Source organism: Poecilia formosa, unplaced genomic scaffold (genome assembly GCF_000485575.1).
Source record: "Poecilia formosa unplaced genomic scaffold, Poecilia_formosa-5.1.2 Scaffold292, whole genome shotgun sequence".
NCBI classification, from domain to species: Eukaryota; Metazoa; Chordata; class Actinopteri; order Cyprinodontiformes; family Poeciliidae; genus Poecilia; species Poecilia formosa.
This window is the reverse complement of record NW_006800231.1, coordinates 18,541-36,331: the sequence shown is the minus strand read 5'-3', so window position 1 is coordinate 36,331 and position 17,791 is coordinate 18,541. Positions and strand designations below refer to the sequence as shown.

General features: G+C 39.5%; 1 protein-coding gene across 1 annotated transcript; it reads left to right on the top strand.

Annotated features, from left to right (window-relative positions):
• On the top strand, positions 1-17,112 carry mapk11 (mitogen-activated protein kinase 11). Its single transcript, XM_007571999.2, has 13 exons — positions 1-289; positions 7,859-7,988; positions 8,078-8,136; positions 8,310-8,421; positions 8,755-8,784; positions 10,700-10,747; positions 10,833-10,947; positions 11,031-11,102; positions 11,918-11,997; positions 12,157-12,235; positions 12,394-12,567; positions 13,565-15,935; positions 15,972-17,112. The coding sequence occupies exons 1-12, from the start codon at positions 177-179 to the stop codon at positions 13,636-13,638; spliced, it is 1,086 nt and encodes a 361-aa protein (XP_007572061.1). The 5' UTR covers positions 1-176; the 3' UTR covers positions 13,639-15,935; positions 15,972-17,112.
• Positions 17,113-17,791: the final 679 nt, after the last annotated feature.

Genomic DNA, 17,791 nt, shown 5'->3' with positions numbered 1-17,791 from the left:
TGAGACAGAGAGGCGCTGACTGACTGACTGACTGGCCGGGGAGCAGCAGCAGCAGTTCGGCTCGGCTCGGGCAGCAGACGGCGGTCCATATCTACCTATTTTCGGCTCTGCTCTCCCCCCTCCACCTCTCTTTTCTTTCGTTTCTTCCTTTTCTGAAGCCGGTTGAGAAAAAAAAAATGTCAGCCAGACCGGGATTCTACCGGCAGGAGCTGAACAAGACCGTATGGGAGGTTCCGGAGCGGTACCAGAACCTGACGCCGGTGGGTTCTGGAGCCTACGGCACGGTGTGGTGAGTGTTGGTGTGCGGCGCGGCGCGGCGCGGTGCGGCGCGGTGTGGAGGGGCGAGGCTTCGCCGCCACAATGTTTACTGGAAGTCATGCAGCAGACATGAGCTTTGATCTGGACTTTCTGCTTTTATTCCTTTGAATTTTAGGAAAGAGTGAACTATTACTGCTCACAAACAAAGATAAATAGCTGTTAGTGCACGAAGGGGATTTAAAGAATGAAACCGGAGTTCCCTCCTGGTCCCATACATGCCCTGATTCAGCCTCTTATTTTCAGCTGCATCCCTGCAGGTCCCCGCCTGAGCATCACAGCCAGGTTGATACCCAGGAATCCAGCTGCTTGCATCATCATCATCATCATCATCATTCCCATCATCCCCATCATCATCATCCAGCACTTTCTTTGCTTTGCCACCTGCACACACTCTGTTTCCTGCCCTGTAAAACCGTGCAGCTGCTTCATATTAGGGCAAATACTTCATTAGCTAGTGGTATGTCGTTGCCATGGCAATATGTCACGGTGATACTCCTTGAACTGTGTTCATTAAGCTACACCAGCTGACTACCTAAAGGAAGAAAAGGAGATTTTATGTTCTTGTTTTAAGAATAAAAAACATTTTTTTTCTTTTAGAAAGTACACATAAAAAATGATAGAACGCCAAGGTGTGATAAAGCCAGTGGCGTCCCCAGAAATGTTCTATAGGGGTGGCCAGATCCCAGCCAGTAAGGAAATGTGATTATAGGATAAGAAAAAATGTTGAGCTTCACTTTTTATGTAAAAAAAAAAAAAACATTTTGTAAAATGCTGTGAGACCTGCTTGCAGCTTACTGCAAGTCATGAGAACACAGCAAACCGCAACATTGGCGTACAACTGGACTTTTGTAATTTTCACAGTGAAACATGATGGTGGCAGCAGCATCTTGTTGGGGTGCTTTTCTTCAGCGGCGAGGGAGGAGCTGTTCAGAGCTTATGGGAAGATGGAGGGAGCTAACTACAAGGCTATCCTGGATAAAAACATGTTAGAGGATAAAAAGTCTTGAAATCCAGGTGGGGTTAGGGTTAGGGGGTTAGGTCTACTTTAATGTGTCAGAATGGCTCAGTCAACGTTTAGCATTAAGTTTTGGAGATTGATTATGAATGCATGCCACATTTTTCAGATTTTGATTTCTAAAGAAAACACGTATCCATAAAACACATTCAAATCTGTGCTTGTAATGTGAACACTGTGTAATTGTTTAAGCGATATGTGGGCATTAGCTCTTAATTCTCCTCTCTTCTTTTCAGTCCCAATTTAAGGCATCTTTTTGTCAAAGAGGTACATGGAGTAGTTTCATTAGTGTAACAGGACCTGTGGTTCCGCAGTGTGGGATGATGGATTGGGTCAGATTACACACAAACTCAGGCTGTTTGGCCACACCTAACGAATCCTGTGGCTGCATGCTAAGACAGCAGCTTTGATCCCAACAGCTCACAAACTGCTAGCATGACTTCACTAAAAATACCGTCTGTCATATCTGATCGTTGGCATGCTTCTCTGTTTGCTTCGTAATTCCGGTGTTTTGCATCTTGCAGCTTTCAGAGTTGTGCTCAAAAATAGCAGCAGATTAAAAATGTATGGCTGGATCACGACTTCTGCTGCAGTTTATCTGTCTCTGGAAGTATTTCTTTCACAGCACAAACTCATCAAGCATATCTTTGTGTCCTCAAGGTATGAAAGCGGTTTGCTCAATTTGGAGCTGATCTTCTTGGACAAAAATAATATGTTGCCAAAGGCTGTTTAGCATTCAGGGAACACAATCCCAAAATATGTTTTTAGACTGGATATAAATGTGGCCATGTGACCTCTACTGCTGCCCATTGCAAGGGATATAAAGTTTTTTCTTCTCCAGTAACAAAATAGGATGATTAGTTGCAAAGACTGTTTTATTTACCAGCAACAGTAAATATAGTGTAGGAGTAATATAGAATTAACACTGAAAATAATACAGTTTAGTGGTCAGTTCAGCATTTTCAACCATTTTTGTTTTACTGCAGACTCCCAGGCGGTCCTTACTGGAACCAGCAGATCATATTAGATATGTTTGCATATTTCTATATCTAATAGGATGTCATTAGTTTGATTTACACACTTGAATTATAGAAGACGTAATTTGTTTTTATGACTTTATCTTAAAAGTATGACCAATTTGTGTATTTATGTAGCAGCAAAACTCATTTCGATGTGACAAAAGGTTAAACGATAAAAAAGACGAGTCTTTATCAGACATCAGGCCAGATGCCATTACAATCTTGAGAAGCTTCTGAATTATTAAAATAAATCTTGCTATTCTCAGATTCACTATCATATGTTTCTGGATTAACATGCCATTTTTTTTACCACTTGCAGTTTAGCAATGATAATAATCATAATTGTAATTATTATTGTAAGATTTTAATAGTCATTAATTGTTAGATCAAACTGTTTTTTTTTGTTCAATTTTCTTTTACTCCATTGTACACTTAAACTTGCATATTTGTACAAGTTTAAATGTATTTTTGTACTTTTCAGAATTGTTTTTCCGTTTCTATTTTTGCTACTCTATTTTGATGATTTATACTTTAGCTTTATCCAAAAAGTTGGCAGTTCTGCTGGTATATGATAGCACAGTGTTTTTCAACCCTGGTCCTCACCGCCCCCCTGCTCTGCATGTTTTAGATGAGCCTCTATTCCAGAACAGCTGATTCAAATGATTGCATGACCATCAAGTACTGCAGAAGCCTGTTAATCACCCAGAGATACACTTCAGGTGTGGCAGAAGGAAAATACTTAAAACATGCAGGACAGGGGGGCGGTGAGGACCGGGGTTGAGAAACACTGCATTAGCAATTTGTAGCATTTGCTAGCTTGCCATGCTAATATTGTTTTAGCCAACCTCAAACTGCACAATTATATTTTAATCTATTACTTTGAGTTATCTTTTCAAACCAATAAATCAGTAAGATGGTACCCTTTTAAATGTCTTCAGCTTCTTGCATCAATTTATAAGTTCTTTTAGCCATGTGTGGTTCAGGAGTTTAGCTAACTTTTATCCAGTTTTATCCAACTCCTTAAATATGGTAATAATCCAATTAATTGTAATAAATAAAGCTGTTTTCCAATTTTTGTACTTCTTTATGCCTTTGTTTTCAGCAAAGTAATTTGTTTTAGCTAGATTATTCCACCATCCCACTGCTTTTTGCTAGCTAAAACAGTTTTGCCACCTATGTCGGCCAAATATAGTCAGCTACAATAATGCTTCACATGTTCACATGTTATTTCATTGCTGATAAAACCTAGACATAGCTTTAATTAGGTTAAATGCTACTGGTTTTAGAGTCATGTCACTTAAATCTCTGGAGTTGAAATACTGTAGAGTCTTTCCCACAACTTCCTATCTTATTGTGTATATTAGCATGCTTAAAAACATGCTACGTGGAGTTAAAATTAGACAGATCTTATTCAATATCAAGCCCTGTAACATCTTTAAAATATATTTGTCCATTTTGATGTGCTACTGATTGAATCGTGTGTGTGTATGCGTGTGTGTGTGTGTGTGTGTGTGTGTGTGTGTGTTTGTGTGTGTGTGTGTTTTGAGATAAAAAGTGGGGTACATTACTTTAGCTGTAACATTACTATTTCATTGTATTGTTTTCTCCATTTTGAAGGGCCAGTTGACTCTATGGTAAGGAAATATTAATGCTGACCTCAAGGGTCATAAGATTAACCCAATAAATCAGAAAATTGGTCATGCTGTCAGTTTCACTTTTATTTTCAAGTATGTGGTATCTAGAGGGGAAAGTGAGTCTTCACCAGTGTTTGCATAGTTTTCATGAGGAGATTAAGTAATGTTATTGCTTATTATTTATTGTAATATTTCAGTATATGTCTAAATGCTTTTGCAGTGGATGGAAGCTGTGGTGTACTTGCTGTGGAATTTTCCCACATGTCCAAATAAATATGGGAGAAGCACTATTGTGTCAGGGATATAATTGAACTCTACCCTAGCTTCTTTGCATTTCTAATTTTGATCTCTAGCCTTTGTCGCCAATTTTCTCATGGTAGGGTCTGACCAACACAGGAAGGGGGGATGGGAGTTGGGGGTGCAAAACGTAGAAGTGATGGAAGTTAGCATAAGTACTGCTTCTTAAAGGGCATTTTAACATCTCTTATTACTTATCAAAATAAAGTAACAAGGAGTTCTTGAAATCCGCTTAAAACTGCTGACCTCAGGTCAAGAATGTGGATATTTAATAAAACTCGACAAAACGAAAGCTGAAGAATATATTCCCTGTTCTCTGTGAAGAATAAAAGGACAGAATGCAGAATTGGCTGTAGTGATAGTTTAGAAGCACAGAGCCTGAATGCCACAGGAAGTATTGTTATAAATACAAAACACACTTAATAATTAAACATGCGCCATTTCCTGAATTTTGATGAGATGCGAGACAAAAACTTTAAAGGACTGCAAGCTGTTATATTGTTTCTAATTCAGCTTTCTTGTCTTTTCAGCTTCATGCCATCAAGCTGTAAACAAACTGAATATTTACTTTTCCTCAGAAGACACTAAGACAGAAAGAGACTGAGTTTGAACCAGACTAGCTATTAATTAAATATATTGCTTTGTTTATTATGTTTTTGCCACAATTATTGATTAAACATATGCTGAACTGGTTTGAGAAATGAGTTCAGAGTTTTCTGACCCTGTTTGAAGTTTTAATGACATAACTGCAGTAGAGGTTTATTGACAGGTGGACCAGGGCCGTGAAGAAGACATAAAAGTTGCAATCATAAAGATAAATGTTTCAAGCTGCTGTTTGGAGAGTGCAGACAATATGAAATCTGTCCAAATATTAATCATCTATGGATATCCATTTGAGCAAATGAGAATATTTAGAGAATGTGACTTTTTTCATGCATACTTTGTGCTCAAATTTAGCCTAAGTAAAAGTGTTTAAGGTCAAGCTGGAAGAAGCTTCATTGTAAGGTAACTTTTTATTCACATTTTTATGTGAATAAAAGAATCTTTGTAATTCTTTAACCGGGTTGTTGTTTAGATAGAAGGCAATACCCTTTCCATGTTTTTTTTATGTGACATTTTGCATAGGAGGATAAATTATCAATTTTATCAACCACTTTTTATCAACCAAATGGAAAATATTTCTTCCCTCCAACTTGACATCTAACTCCAGGTCTCACTCTGAATTTCTAACAAATAGTTGCTCTGGTTACTCAACTAACTGTCACATCCTGCTTTAGCAGACTATTATGAAATGCAGTGTATGTGTTTAGAGGTGAAGTTCCTAAGTTTTTACATGTATGCTAAGCTAACTGAACTAGCAGTAGCAAGGCAGGCTTATATTTCAATTTCTTTGATTGTCTTTACTGCTGGTATTTAGACGAGTCACCAACAACAGAAGGTAGCTAACAGAATTAATGCAGGTTTCAAATTTAAGACTTTAAGACCATTATGAATAAAAGTTAAGACACATATCATGACAGAAATATACCAAGGAAATTTCTGGGATCTTTTAGTGGCTGTTTGTGGCTCTTGGCAGCAGCTTTGTGCTTCTCATACGGCATATGGCTCTCTGCAGCCTTAACCCTCGCAGTGCCAAGCTTTTTTGCACAGAATGCATCTAGCCTTGTAGGGGCTGGCAACAGAGGCAAGCTGTCCAGGAAACCATTGATGAACTAGCAGCTTTTAACCTGACAGAATGCCATGAAGAAATCTGCATGTGACTCAAACTTATGCCTAATAGAAAAGTCCTGTGAGAAAAAACCTGCATAGACCACAACACTATTTATGACTTGTGATTATACGTATTTTATGGTGTGTTTGAGGCCAACTCAAATTGTCTTTAATGAATTTAAGACATTTTAAGGTCTTAATTTCAGCTACATGAATGTAAGACTTTTTACGGATGTCTAAATGTGGAAAATTTGGTGATGTCACGGATTCTAGATAACAGGTCGGCGTTTTGTTCATTTACTGAATGAGCAAACAATAATGCAAATTTTTTCTTTATATATTTAAATCAATCATTTTAACAGATGAGGAGGCCTGGTTAAAAATAGTTCTCTTTGCAGCAGACATTAGTTGCTCCTCCTGCGCCTCCTGTTCCATTTTGAAGTCTGAGGATGTTGAAATGAAGCTGAAATAAAAGAGAAGAACAGAAATCAGTGGCTCCTGTGTGTGTGTGTTGACAGTGGGGTGCTGAGGCCCTTGTATGGAAGCTGGCAGAGTAAAAAGGTATGTGTGAGTCTGTGAGGCCTGGCTGGTGTCAGATGGAGCAGGCTGGACGTCCCGGCTGGACGTCCCGGCTGGACGTCCCGGCTGGACGTCCCGGCTGGACGTCCCAGCTGGACTGTGGACATCAGGCTTGGCAGCAGGTGATTCAGGACCACAGTCAGCCATTTATTCAAACATGTTCACATTACAGACCATCAGGAAATTAAGTTACTGTAGAAAATTATATGAGCTGTCTTTTGTTTGCTTTGTTTTGTTTCTTAAGGGAAATGACGTAGCATCTCCCCTGTTGTCTCTGTTTAGTTTTGTTTAGATAATCACATTTCACAAGTTTCACTTCTTCTCTCGCTCTGTTTCCATCATGCTTGCTGGCGTTTCTCAACCCTCACCCTCCCTTCCTGCCTGCCTGTCTGATGCCTGTATTGACTGAGTCAAAACAAAGCTGGCAGGCTTGAACAGACATCAGCTCAACAATGGCGGCTGCAGCGGGGCTTAGCGGTTGTTACGTGGTTGGACATTTTCAGTTCAATAGAGGAAAATGGGGAAAAAATAAATAAACCAGCAGAACTTGAATAATGTGTTACATCCTCGTTTCCTCTGTTGCGCCGCATCCTCTTTCTCTCCGTGTGCCTCCGCCCGCCTGTCTCCCATTATCCACCTGATCCAGCGCAGACTCACCCAGCTCCAGCTGATTCCAGGTTCATCCATCAGGAACCTCTTTCTACCTCCAGGTCCCAGTGAAAAAGTCTTCATCCCCTTACAGATCTGCTTTGCTTTTCCCTTTTGACCCACTTTCCACCAGCAGTCATTACGTTTGGGGTGTGATTATTTTTTCACACAGGGCCTGGTTGGTTTGGACAGGTTTCTTGCTGTTTTGCAAACATGACAAGACTCCTGTCATGGGAATGGAGGAGTCTTCATGAGTGTTTATGACTGCTGTCATGAAGTATAATTCTGTAAGTAATGACATTTTTAATGCAAAGTTGTAATAAAAGTTGCATTAAAAGTGTCAAGTTTGCATCATTCATTAAATAATGGCACTTTTAAGAAAATTACATGAAAACTTGCATTAAAAGTCCATTAAGTATTTAATCTTTGCATTAAAAGTGTCATTATTTACAGAACGACACTTCATGACAACAGTCATAAACATTCATGAAGACTCCTTCATGTTCATGACAGTTATATTTATGTCACGTCAGTCTCATGCACACCCCTTCAATCAGTGCTACGACTACATTTTTCTGCCACAGTAAAAGAAAGGATCATTTGAATAAAGAGCTTCTTGCGTCTGTCTTCCCTCCCAGCTCGGCTTATGACGTGGTCTCCAGGCAGAAGGTGGCGGTGAAGAAACTCTCCAGGCCCTTTCAGTCTCTGATCCACAGCCGCCGCTCGTACCGCGAACTCCGGCTTCTCAAGCACATGAAACACGAGAACGTTAGTGAAAAAAAAAAAGAAGAAGAAGAAAATGTTAAAACACCCCTACCCGAATAGACAGACCTACGTCTCGGCTTGTGTCTCTGCAGGTCATCGGGCTGCTGGACGTCTTCACGCCGGCAGGGACACTAGAAGACTTCAACGAGCTGTAAATCCGTTTTCACTTGGTATTTCCCACAAGCTGTTCAGGTGGAGCAGCTGTTATGCATGTGGATGGACGTGGGGTTGACCTGAAGGGGATTAAAGGCTTGCAGAGATCTCTGACGGTTGCTATGGCAGCATCACCAAGTCCCCCACCCCTATCCATCTTTGCTTTTTCAGCTACCTGGTGACCAACTTGATGGGCGCAGACCTCAACAACATCGTCAAGTTTCAGAGGCTGTCGGACGAGCATGTGCAGTTCCTAATTTACCAGCTGCTTCGCGGCCTGAAGGTAACCAAGAGTAAAGACGTTTCCTCCACACATCATCAGGAAGCTAACTGGTTGTCCATCAGCAGTGAAGTAGAGACTGAGGTTTCTATGTTGAAAGAAGTTATATTTCTGTTTAGAAGGTAGCGTGAAGGTTAGAGGAACCGAACGAGCCCAGCTGCTCAGACAGGCAGCTGTAAAGAGGCGCTCTATTCAGCCTCAGCCCGTTACCATGGCGAAGACAAAAGCAGTCTGCCTGTAAGGAGAAACTAATGTGGTGAGCTGCTCTCTGACCTCTGCCTCCTTTATGTCCTCTCTCCCGTGCCCTCCTGCCCCACCCCGCCGCCGGCTGAACAGTACATCCATTCAGCTGGACTGATCCACCGGGTGAGTTCCTGCTTCTTGTCCTGGTTTGGTGAGAAACTCAAAAGATAGATGTCTAAATGTAGAACCAGACGCTCCGTCTGCTCTGCTCCGGTGTTTCTGACAAGATTTTATGTGATGGAAACGTATCAGTGAAGTGAGTGAAAACGGTTAGGAGTCACTGAAACCTTCCTTGGTGGTGTCCGAGTAACAGGGGCTGAATGATAATGTGCGATGGATTATTAGGCCAGGCTAAAAAAAAAAGTTAATTACAATACCTAAATCATAATATTAGGAAAATAAAGTCATAATTATACAAGAGTAGTCATAACATAGTGAAAATAAAGTCATAATGTTATTAAAGATATTAGGAGCATTAAGTTGTAATATTATGACAATTTGTCCATAAAAAATAATTTCAAATTAAAATGAGGAATGTTGAATATGTGAAGTTATCCTCGGTATCAGTTTTACAGAAAAGGAAACATTTAATCTTTTAACACATTAGCATCAAATTCTTATCAGTAGCAGGACTTTGAAATGATTGTTGAAATGACTGAGTCTGTTTGAAGAAAGAGCCTTGGACTAGACCAGCTGGTCACATCAGATTCTTGTTAACTCTATCAAAAGATTTATTTTTTATTACACTTTTTTTTTTCTCTTAACTTTGAGGCTTTCTTCTGGTAATGTTGAGTCTTTATCCTGCTACATTCTCACAATTAAAATAATAAATGTACAACATTCAAGAAGGGCTGTAAGAACTTCAGTGAATACCTGCATCTATGCACAGGCCAAACTGTCCTGGCATTGTGGGAACCTGCCTAATTAGATATTTAGTTTGTTGTGGTATCCTGGCAACATGCCGGCCTAGATCATCTGCACTGAAATTATCATATCCTCTTTTCTAATCAGTAGCATTTGCTCTATTTATGACACAAGAAATGAGCTCAAGGAGTAAAATTTCCTGTTGCTTTTATTGTCACATCTGTTTGGTTGTGTAATCAGCCCTTATGGGGCCAGGCATGTGACTTCACTCTGTGTTTATTCTCCCTCATGGTTCATGGAAAATGAGCTTCTGAACATATTTTAGATGTTATAATTAAAGTTAAATTTCTTTTTAAAAACTTTTACTTTAACAGTGTTTGGTAATTGTGTTAAACTCGTATTTTACTAAAAGGAAATGTGGTTATAAATATGAATTTATTAATGTCTACTGGCGGCGGTTTGCTCTTTGTAGCTTGGATTTGATCAGGAGTTCAAGTTCCTCCTTTAGTTAGAATCAATCGGTCCAACAGGAACCAAAACTCCCATCGATGGAAAGAAGGTGAAATCTAAAGAAAAAAAAAAGGTCATTTAAAGTCAATGTGAAATAGAATCCATAATTCATTAGAAATGCTTAACTCTTTATATGGCGTGTTAGATATACTGGACCTCTGTCTATTCATGATTCAGTTGTCCAGGATTTGCTGATTAACAAATTTTTCTGTGGAGCGTAACTCCAAATTATTCCTGGAAAATTCGCCTAAACAGTTGAAAGACACATCAACTTTAGAAGCAGAAATACCTATTGGCTGATCTGAAGAATTCAGCCTATTCAAGAGTGCCATGTGTTTTCCTTGCTGCTGATTGGCTGAAACGCCTAGAGAGGCATTAAGGAAACTGGAGATGTTAGCTTCTGCAGTAGCACCAAGGTGGCTAACAAATTATGCATATTAATACATACTAATATCCATTCATATGCATATTAATGCATGTTAAGGTGTATTTGGTGTTTGAACCATTAAAATAAAGAGCTATGCCCGTTTTGGTCTCATGTATTCCTATATATATTATTCAGGGTACACTCTATATTTAATTTAAATCAGCATCTTCAGCCCATTATGACCTTATTTGTTTTTAATTTACTGATGTTTACTGGTGTTTTAATGTCCCTTTTCAGGACCTCAAGCCAAGTAACGTGGCCGTGAACGAAGACTGTGAGCTCAGGGTAAGATCCACATTCACGTCAACGCTGCAACTTCTACTGGAGCCTCTGTGGACCATAAAGTAAAAGCTTCTTCTATTCCCAACAGATTCTTGACTTTGGACTGGCCAGACAGACGGACGATGAGATGACAGGATATGTGGCGACACGTTGGTACCGAGCACCAGAGATCATGCTGAACTGGATGCACTACAACCAGAATGGTGAGCAGCTCTGACACAGCAGACATTCAGGAAGTGAAGTCTTTGAAGACGGCTTGACTGAAGATCTTTGGTTTCTGTTCCAGTTGATATCTGGTCTGTGGGCTGTATCATGGGAGAATTGCTGAAAGGAAAAGTTTTATTCCCCGGCACTGACTGTATCCTTTACCGTCTTGGCATGAGTCCTCTTTCTACTTCACAGGAACCTCTCTGAGGCTCAGAGATCTCTCACGGATTTGCATTACAATCCTTACTCTTTCAGAAATGGAGCTCTGCTACTACGTGGAATGAATAGCAGCGACAACAAAAGGCTGAATTATCTAGAGTTTCCTATTCAGAGCCAAAGAACTGAGCTAAATTTAATTATATCGTCTGATCTTTGAGTGTTGGGTAACTTGCAATGCCTAAAAAAAAGCTGTCTGCAGAGTTTGTGTCAATATTCTATAAAGACTCAGGCTGCGCCGTGTAAAACTATTTCCTCAAGGAATCACTTAAACAGATCCGTTATGGGAACCCGAGTTCGGCTAAAAGATCTGAAAAAGCAACACATCATCCCACAATCTGATGACGTTCTAGAACAGGAGGTCAAACTAGAACCCAGAACATCCAACATTCACACAGCATGACTTTTAGGCCTGTTTCTGTGCCGACTTTCCATTTCCAACCATTGTAAATATTCCCAGATTATTGGGATGACTCTTAAGATAGTTTTAAGGAATATGCCTGCCATATGCTGTAAGTGCATAGGAGCAAGTCTTTAGTAATTTCATTTTGAATTTTAGGGTCACAACTTTGATTCAAGAACCAATTTTTCTATTCAAAGGTTGGTTAAAATCCTCTTTTTTTTACCTTGATATGTGGAATCATCATTTGAAAACATTTTTTCTGTCTATAAATAAAAGTTGTTTGATCTGAAACCTGTAAGTTGACAGAAAGCAGAAACAGGAAACTCTTTAACTCCTCCTGCCGTTAGATATCGACCAGCTGAAGAGAATCATGGAGGTGGTTGGCACTCCGACACCAGACCTGCTGAAGAAGATCTGCTCCGAACACGTGAGTATGAACCGACTGGGAGCAGACGGGGAAATAAAAACTCTGTGCTGCTATTTTCATCCACAGCAGTGTGATCTGAGTGATCAGACATTCGGTTCACAGAGTCGCTGATTGACCAGTCAGTATGTGGGAGTGCTGAACGCTGCTCTCTGTTTGCAGGCCCAGAAGTACATCCAGTCTCTTCCCTTCATGCCCCAACAAGACATGGAAAAGATCTTCAGGGGAGCAAACCCACTTGGTGATGCACCACAGATTCAATTATCCAACATTCTCAGCTTGTTAGAAAACCATTGAGAGCCTGATCTGATTTTTGTGACACCAGCTGCTCTCCGTACCGTTGGTGAGCCGCGGCCAAACCCTCCTCCACTTACCTTCCTGTTCCTGTCACCCTGGCAGCCATCGACCTGCTGAAGCGCATGCTGGTTCTGGATTGTGATGAGCGGATCTCGGCCAGCGAGGCCCTGGCCCACCCTTACTTCTCGCAGTACCACGACCCAGATGACGAGCCGGAGGCTCCGCCTTACGACCAAACGCTGGAGAGCAAGGACCGGACTCTGGAGGAGTGGAAAGGTGACAGCTTTGTGCTTTTTACAAATTCAGACCTGAAATTAAAATCAGTATTTTGCAAAATAGCCCATCAAACACATGGAGGTTGCTTTGATTCATTTGTTCATTTTGAGGAATCCTTGAATCTCCCATGGCAACCATTAAGGTGTGCCCTAATGCCTGTTCATGCAATGCACCGCCTCTTTACCCAAATCTCCACTGTGGAGCTCAGTCCCCAGCCGAGCTCCAGCCCCCCCCCCCACACAGTTCCTCTAGACTAGCGGCAGCAGCAATTACCAAACACCTGGTGGAACTGCGGATCTGCTGAGCCGAATGGCTGCAAACAGCATTATTGAGAAGCATTGTAGTGACGAGTGTTGGAAAGGATATAAGCTTCTTAAAGAGACAGACACCAATTTCCAGCAGTCAGATATGACAAATGTGTTTGAAGTTGTTTTTGATATTTTCTTACTTTTCATAACAGCTGAAGGTAACAGTTACTTGAATGTGCTCTAAAATTGTTTCACAGGCGTGGAAAATACATAATATACCTCCTCTAACTTCGCAATTTCTTTGCAAATATTTTCACACCCCTTGAAGTTATTCACATTTTGTCATGTTAAGACCACAAACCTCCATCGTGTTTTACTGCGATTTTGTGTGACATAAGAAAACAAAGTAAAAATGATCCAGGCTGTGTTTCGTTCAAACAAGCGTTTCTGTTGATTTTCTTCTTCTCCTTGTGACCTGATCTTCATCTGATGTGACTTTGGCGCCACCCTTTGAGTGAGAGTAGCAGTAGTCAGTGGGCAGTACGTCGCACTCTGGCATTTCTGGAGGAGGGCCAAGGAGAAAGTCATGGTTTTAAAGAAAGTTGTTAGATGTCTCAATTGCAGTTTGTGGCTGTAATGTGACAAAACGTTTGACATGCAAACAAAATGACTGCAAAATGCCTGTACCTAAAACCCTCACCATTATTTCCTAACATGTTCTCTCCCCCTCTGCTCCTGTCTGTCTGTAGAGCTGGTGTTCGAAGAGGTGAGCAGCTTTAAGGCGTCGGGCAGTAAGACAGACAGCCTCCAGGTGGAGCAGTAAGGCCCCCTCTGCTCCACCGCCACCCAGACCAACAACCACACACTCACTGGATGCAAAACAGACCGTGGAGAAAAGCAACATTAATTGTGTTTGATTGTTTTTGACGTGAAAAGGGCAACGGCGGTCTCCATGGGGACCAGACGCACAAACATTCCGGCGGCAGGGATCGTGATTGGGATGGTGTTAAAAAGGACATCTCTGCAGCAGAAAGTCGCTTCCTGTTACATTTTTGCTGACGGATGGTGAAATGAGAAACCGTTTGGGTGCCGAAAGGATTGGTGGGGGGAGGAACTTTGGGTTGCAGATTTGTGCGTACAGGCTGAGAGAACGGTAAAGACAAAAGTATAAATACGCACACTAGGATTTCCAAAGCAACGTCAGGGACATATCACCCATCAGTTCCATGAACCTAGTGCTTTCATTTATGGGATTCATCTTTAACCTTCTGGAGTCCCTTGGTTTGGTTCGCCACCGAATACGTTTAGAAAATGACAGAGAAATTTCATGAATCAACCATTTTTTAAAAATATTATTGCCATTTATAACTTCAATTCTCATCATGTAATAACAGTTATAAAGGTTTGGGAATTTTAACCCTTTAAATGTCTATTTTAGTGATTAAATATCTAAATTTTTTAAGGAAAAAAAACCCCACACAGTCGTATTTTTTCCCCAAATCTGTTTATGAAATTGATCAATTTACTCAACAAGAAAATTATGAAAGAATTTCAACACCAGGAAGAATAAAAACTAAACTCCAACTACACTCAGATTTCATTGGCAGTGTGTTCTAAACATGGCGTTCGAATGGTAGTCAATGGCAACACAAATATTAGAAGGAACCCAGTTTGTGATATTTGATTTATCAAAAACTTTAAAGGTAAGGTGATAAAGATTTCACCTGGTCATGTGTAACACAGGCTGCGGGTTTTCCTAAACAAAATAATAATAAAAAAAAAGCCCACAAAGAACAAGTAGAGGGACCCAGAAGGTTAAAGGTTAAAGGTTGCCTGCGTTACACTGAAGCATGATTTATTCTCATTTTACAGTCGTGTCTTATAACCGGTACTGTATTGTAATCTCTCTATGTTTATAATGCACAATAGCAGAATTTTCAACTTGTTCAGTCAAACAAACTACTGCTTCGTCTCTCCTGCCTATTTACACCTGAACACCAACTGTGCTGTTATTAGCAAGGTAATGAATATATGCCAAAGCTGGAAGAGTGTGACGGCGCTGCAGGTGTGTGTTTACTCTGGAACCTCGCTCTCATACACGTCCTGCTGGCGGCTGATTGTTGGTCACCTGTTAGCTTTGGCTGCTTTGCTATCATTACTGCCCGTTTGTGAGTTTACATTGATTAATGTTAAATTCTGCAAACAGCCTCAGTCCGTATCTATCCAATAAAGTACAGGAGTCTCATATAATGTGGGGATCAATCAAACAACGCAACGTTCTGGCTGTTTATGGCCACCATAAAGCTCTGTTTGTGCTCTCCAGGTCTAAAAGAAGGTCTTAAAAGAAAATAGAGGGTCAGGGTCAAAGCATTGTCGACTTTGTTTAAATCCGTTTCTGTCTTTCATCCTTAGCGCAATATTTTTGCCCGACATCATCTGATGCAAACCCTCAATTGAAATGCATGAGACGCGTGTATTCGGTGCATGTGCACATTGTCACAGCCCGTCGTCCGTGTCTTGCTGCACACTGGAGTTTTGTTTGGACCATTTGTTCACAAAAACAAATGGCTACACTGCAATACGTGAGGTTTCTAAAGCAGGTGGAAGATTACAATATTTTAGGGCCCTTCTAGAGTTTGCTAGGGATGGGCTAGTGTGAGATTCACCCTCTTCTACATCATAAACGTCATAAAAATACCACAGTGTCTCTCTGTTTAAAATGTTCAATATATAAACAATGATATTTAGTAAGGATTGAAACAATATGGAAACGTCCTATAATAGTGCGACGCATCACATTCACTGTCACATAACCAAACAGATCCCACATGACCAACCTCCTGCTTCTGAAACACAAACAAGACGGAAATAAAATCAGTCATTAATATCAACCCAGTTTCACTCATCAGATCATGTTAAAAATGACCAACATCAGCATATAAACCGATATATATTGTGGATTCCTAAAATTTTGTCACCAGAAATAAAAATTCATATCATTATCTAGTTGTTACATGTCAGCTATCAAAATACAATTGAAATACTACAAACAAAATAACACGGCATATTGATTATTACAGTAGTATAATACAGCATATACTTATTATTTTTGGTAAACATGTTTTACCAAAAAACATGTTTACCAATAGTCTGCAGACTATTTTCAAAATGTAGAACAAATATGTGGTAAATGAATCAGATGAGTCAGATGGCCAGCCGGACATCCTGCTTGTAAATTTATGACTATTGTTTAAAATAGTCCTAAAAAGAGTGATGTCTGGTGCTGCCTTGCTTTCCACTCTGCATACTTTTCTCTTCTAGTCTTTTGCACCTTTTTATTAATAGGAAAAAAGTTTGTTTGGTATTTAAAAAAAACAGGTTTACACCAGAATGTTGAGAGATCTACAGCCGCTTGTGTAATTCTAAATCATGTTAAAAAAATCACTGTAGTTTAACAGCATGCCTGTACTACCCCAACTATCAACAACTGTAAGTATTTCCAAATTGCCAAATGTGTTTTTTCTTGTAAAGTACAGTAGTTTTATTTCAGCCAGCTGACCGAGCTGACTGAAATAACACCACATCTGAATAAAACACCGTCTTTTCATATCATTATAAAAAACTTTAAATCAGAATGGGAGAAACTTTTAGCAGCTTGAAAATGAAATATTTGATATACCTTGATACCAGTAACTGGCCCATGCCTAGAACAAATCTTTGTTCATTAAAATTTTTGTTAATTGTATTTCTTAGTTTAGACCAAGCTTGGCTAAGATTTTTACAGAAGCTAATGCTAATGAGTTTGCTTAAAAGACCCCGATCACGTTGCCCAACAGGCTAGCTAAAATGCTAACATTTTTCTAGTGTTAACTTTGCTAGCTCATTGGGTTTAAATCTGTTGTACTGTAACTAGAAGCATTACAGTTTTAGAATTTCAGGCATTTCTGTAATCTAGGGTAATCTGTAATTTACCATTTTGTTTTTTATCCAAATGCACAAAATCAAACTGTGCTTTTGGCTAAATTCACTGACCCAGTATCATTTACATATTGCTAAATTAGCAGCATAAAGAGCTTATGTTTACAAGTACAGTCCAAAATTTTTTTATTTTTTTAATGTTTTTTCTTATTATTATTTCTTTTGCTTTCATGTAGCATTTTCAGCAAGTTGTCCATTAACACCGGATGAAAAATATTGAGACTATTGTCCTAGTAAATCGAAACGATCTCCGTCTGAGCACTAAAAGTCTGAATGTTTAAACATGATGTGTTTATGTTAATGTATCTGTGGTGGACTTGAATAACAGCTACATACTGAATGTATATGTTTACTGTACGTAGGTTTGTTAAAACTTAGTGGTGACTTTGAATACATGTTGGCATGTGATTCAGTTGTTTGGGTTTCAGATCACTGCAAGGAATGTCAGCTCTTTTATCAACAGATAGTTATGGAAGTTTAAGCTTCAACAGAATAAATACTAATGTTTGTTTTGTTTTGTTTTTTTGCACCAAATATTTTCAGTGATTTTTATGTATTCTGGCTGTATTAATAAAGAAAATGTATTCTTAAAAGTCCAGATTTAAATTTCTTGTTGGTCAATGTAAGTTAAAGTTTCAGGAAAGTTTGTTACAGTGGGAAACCTTTTATAAAAAAAAAACATATATAAAAAACAAGGTGTATTATGCTGCAAAAGAATTTTCAAAAACTTGGCAGATTCCTAAATTTCATAAAATAGAGAATATGAACATTGAAGTACAAAATTGCTTCAAACACTACAACATAATCGCCTAGTACAGCACAACTTAGCATAGACGACTGTAGTATAATATGGTAAAGCATAGCTAAGTAGAGGAGTTCATGTGTTCAGGTGTTTGGTGAAGAATCAAACAAATTTTTGTAATCCCTCAATTTTTACTTCAAAAGTAAAAATTGTGGATTAGTTGAAGTAAAATATCAACGCTGTCAGAGCACATTTC

Excerpts from the sequence above, each read along its gene's own strand:
- mapk11 (XM_007571999.2), top strand. The coding sequence starts at position 177 with ATGTCAGCCAGACCGGGATTCTACCGGCAGGAGCTGAACAAGACCGTA. Across the intron at positions 10,948-11,030 it reads GATGCACTACAACCAGAATG|TTGATATCTGGTCTGTGGGC; the intron begins GTGAGCAGCTCT and ends TTTCTGTTCCAG. Across the intron at positions 11,998-12,156 it reads AGAAGATCTGCTCCGAACAC|GCCCAGAAGTACATCCAGTC; the intron begins GTGAGTATGAAC and ends CTCTGTTTGCAG.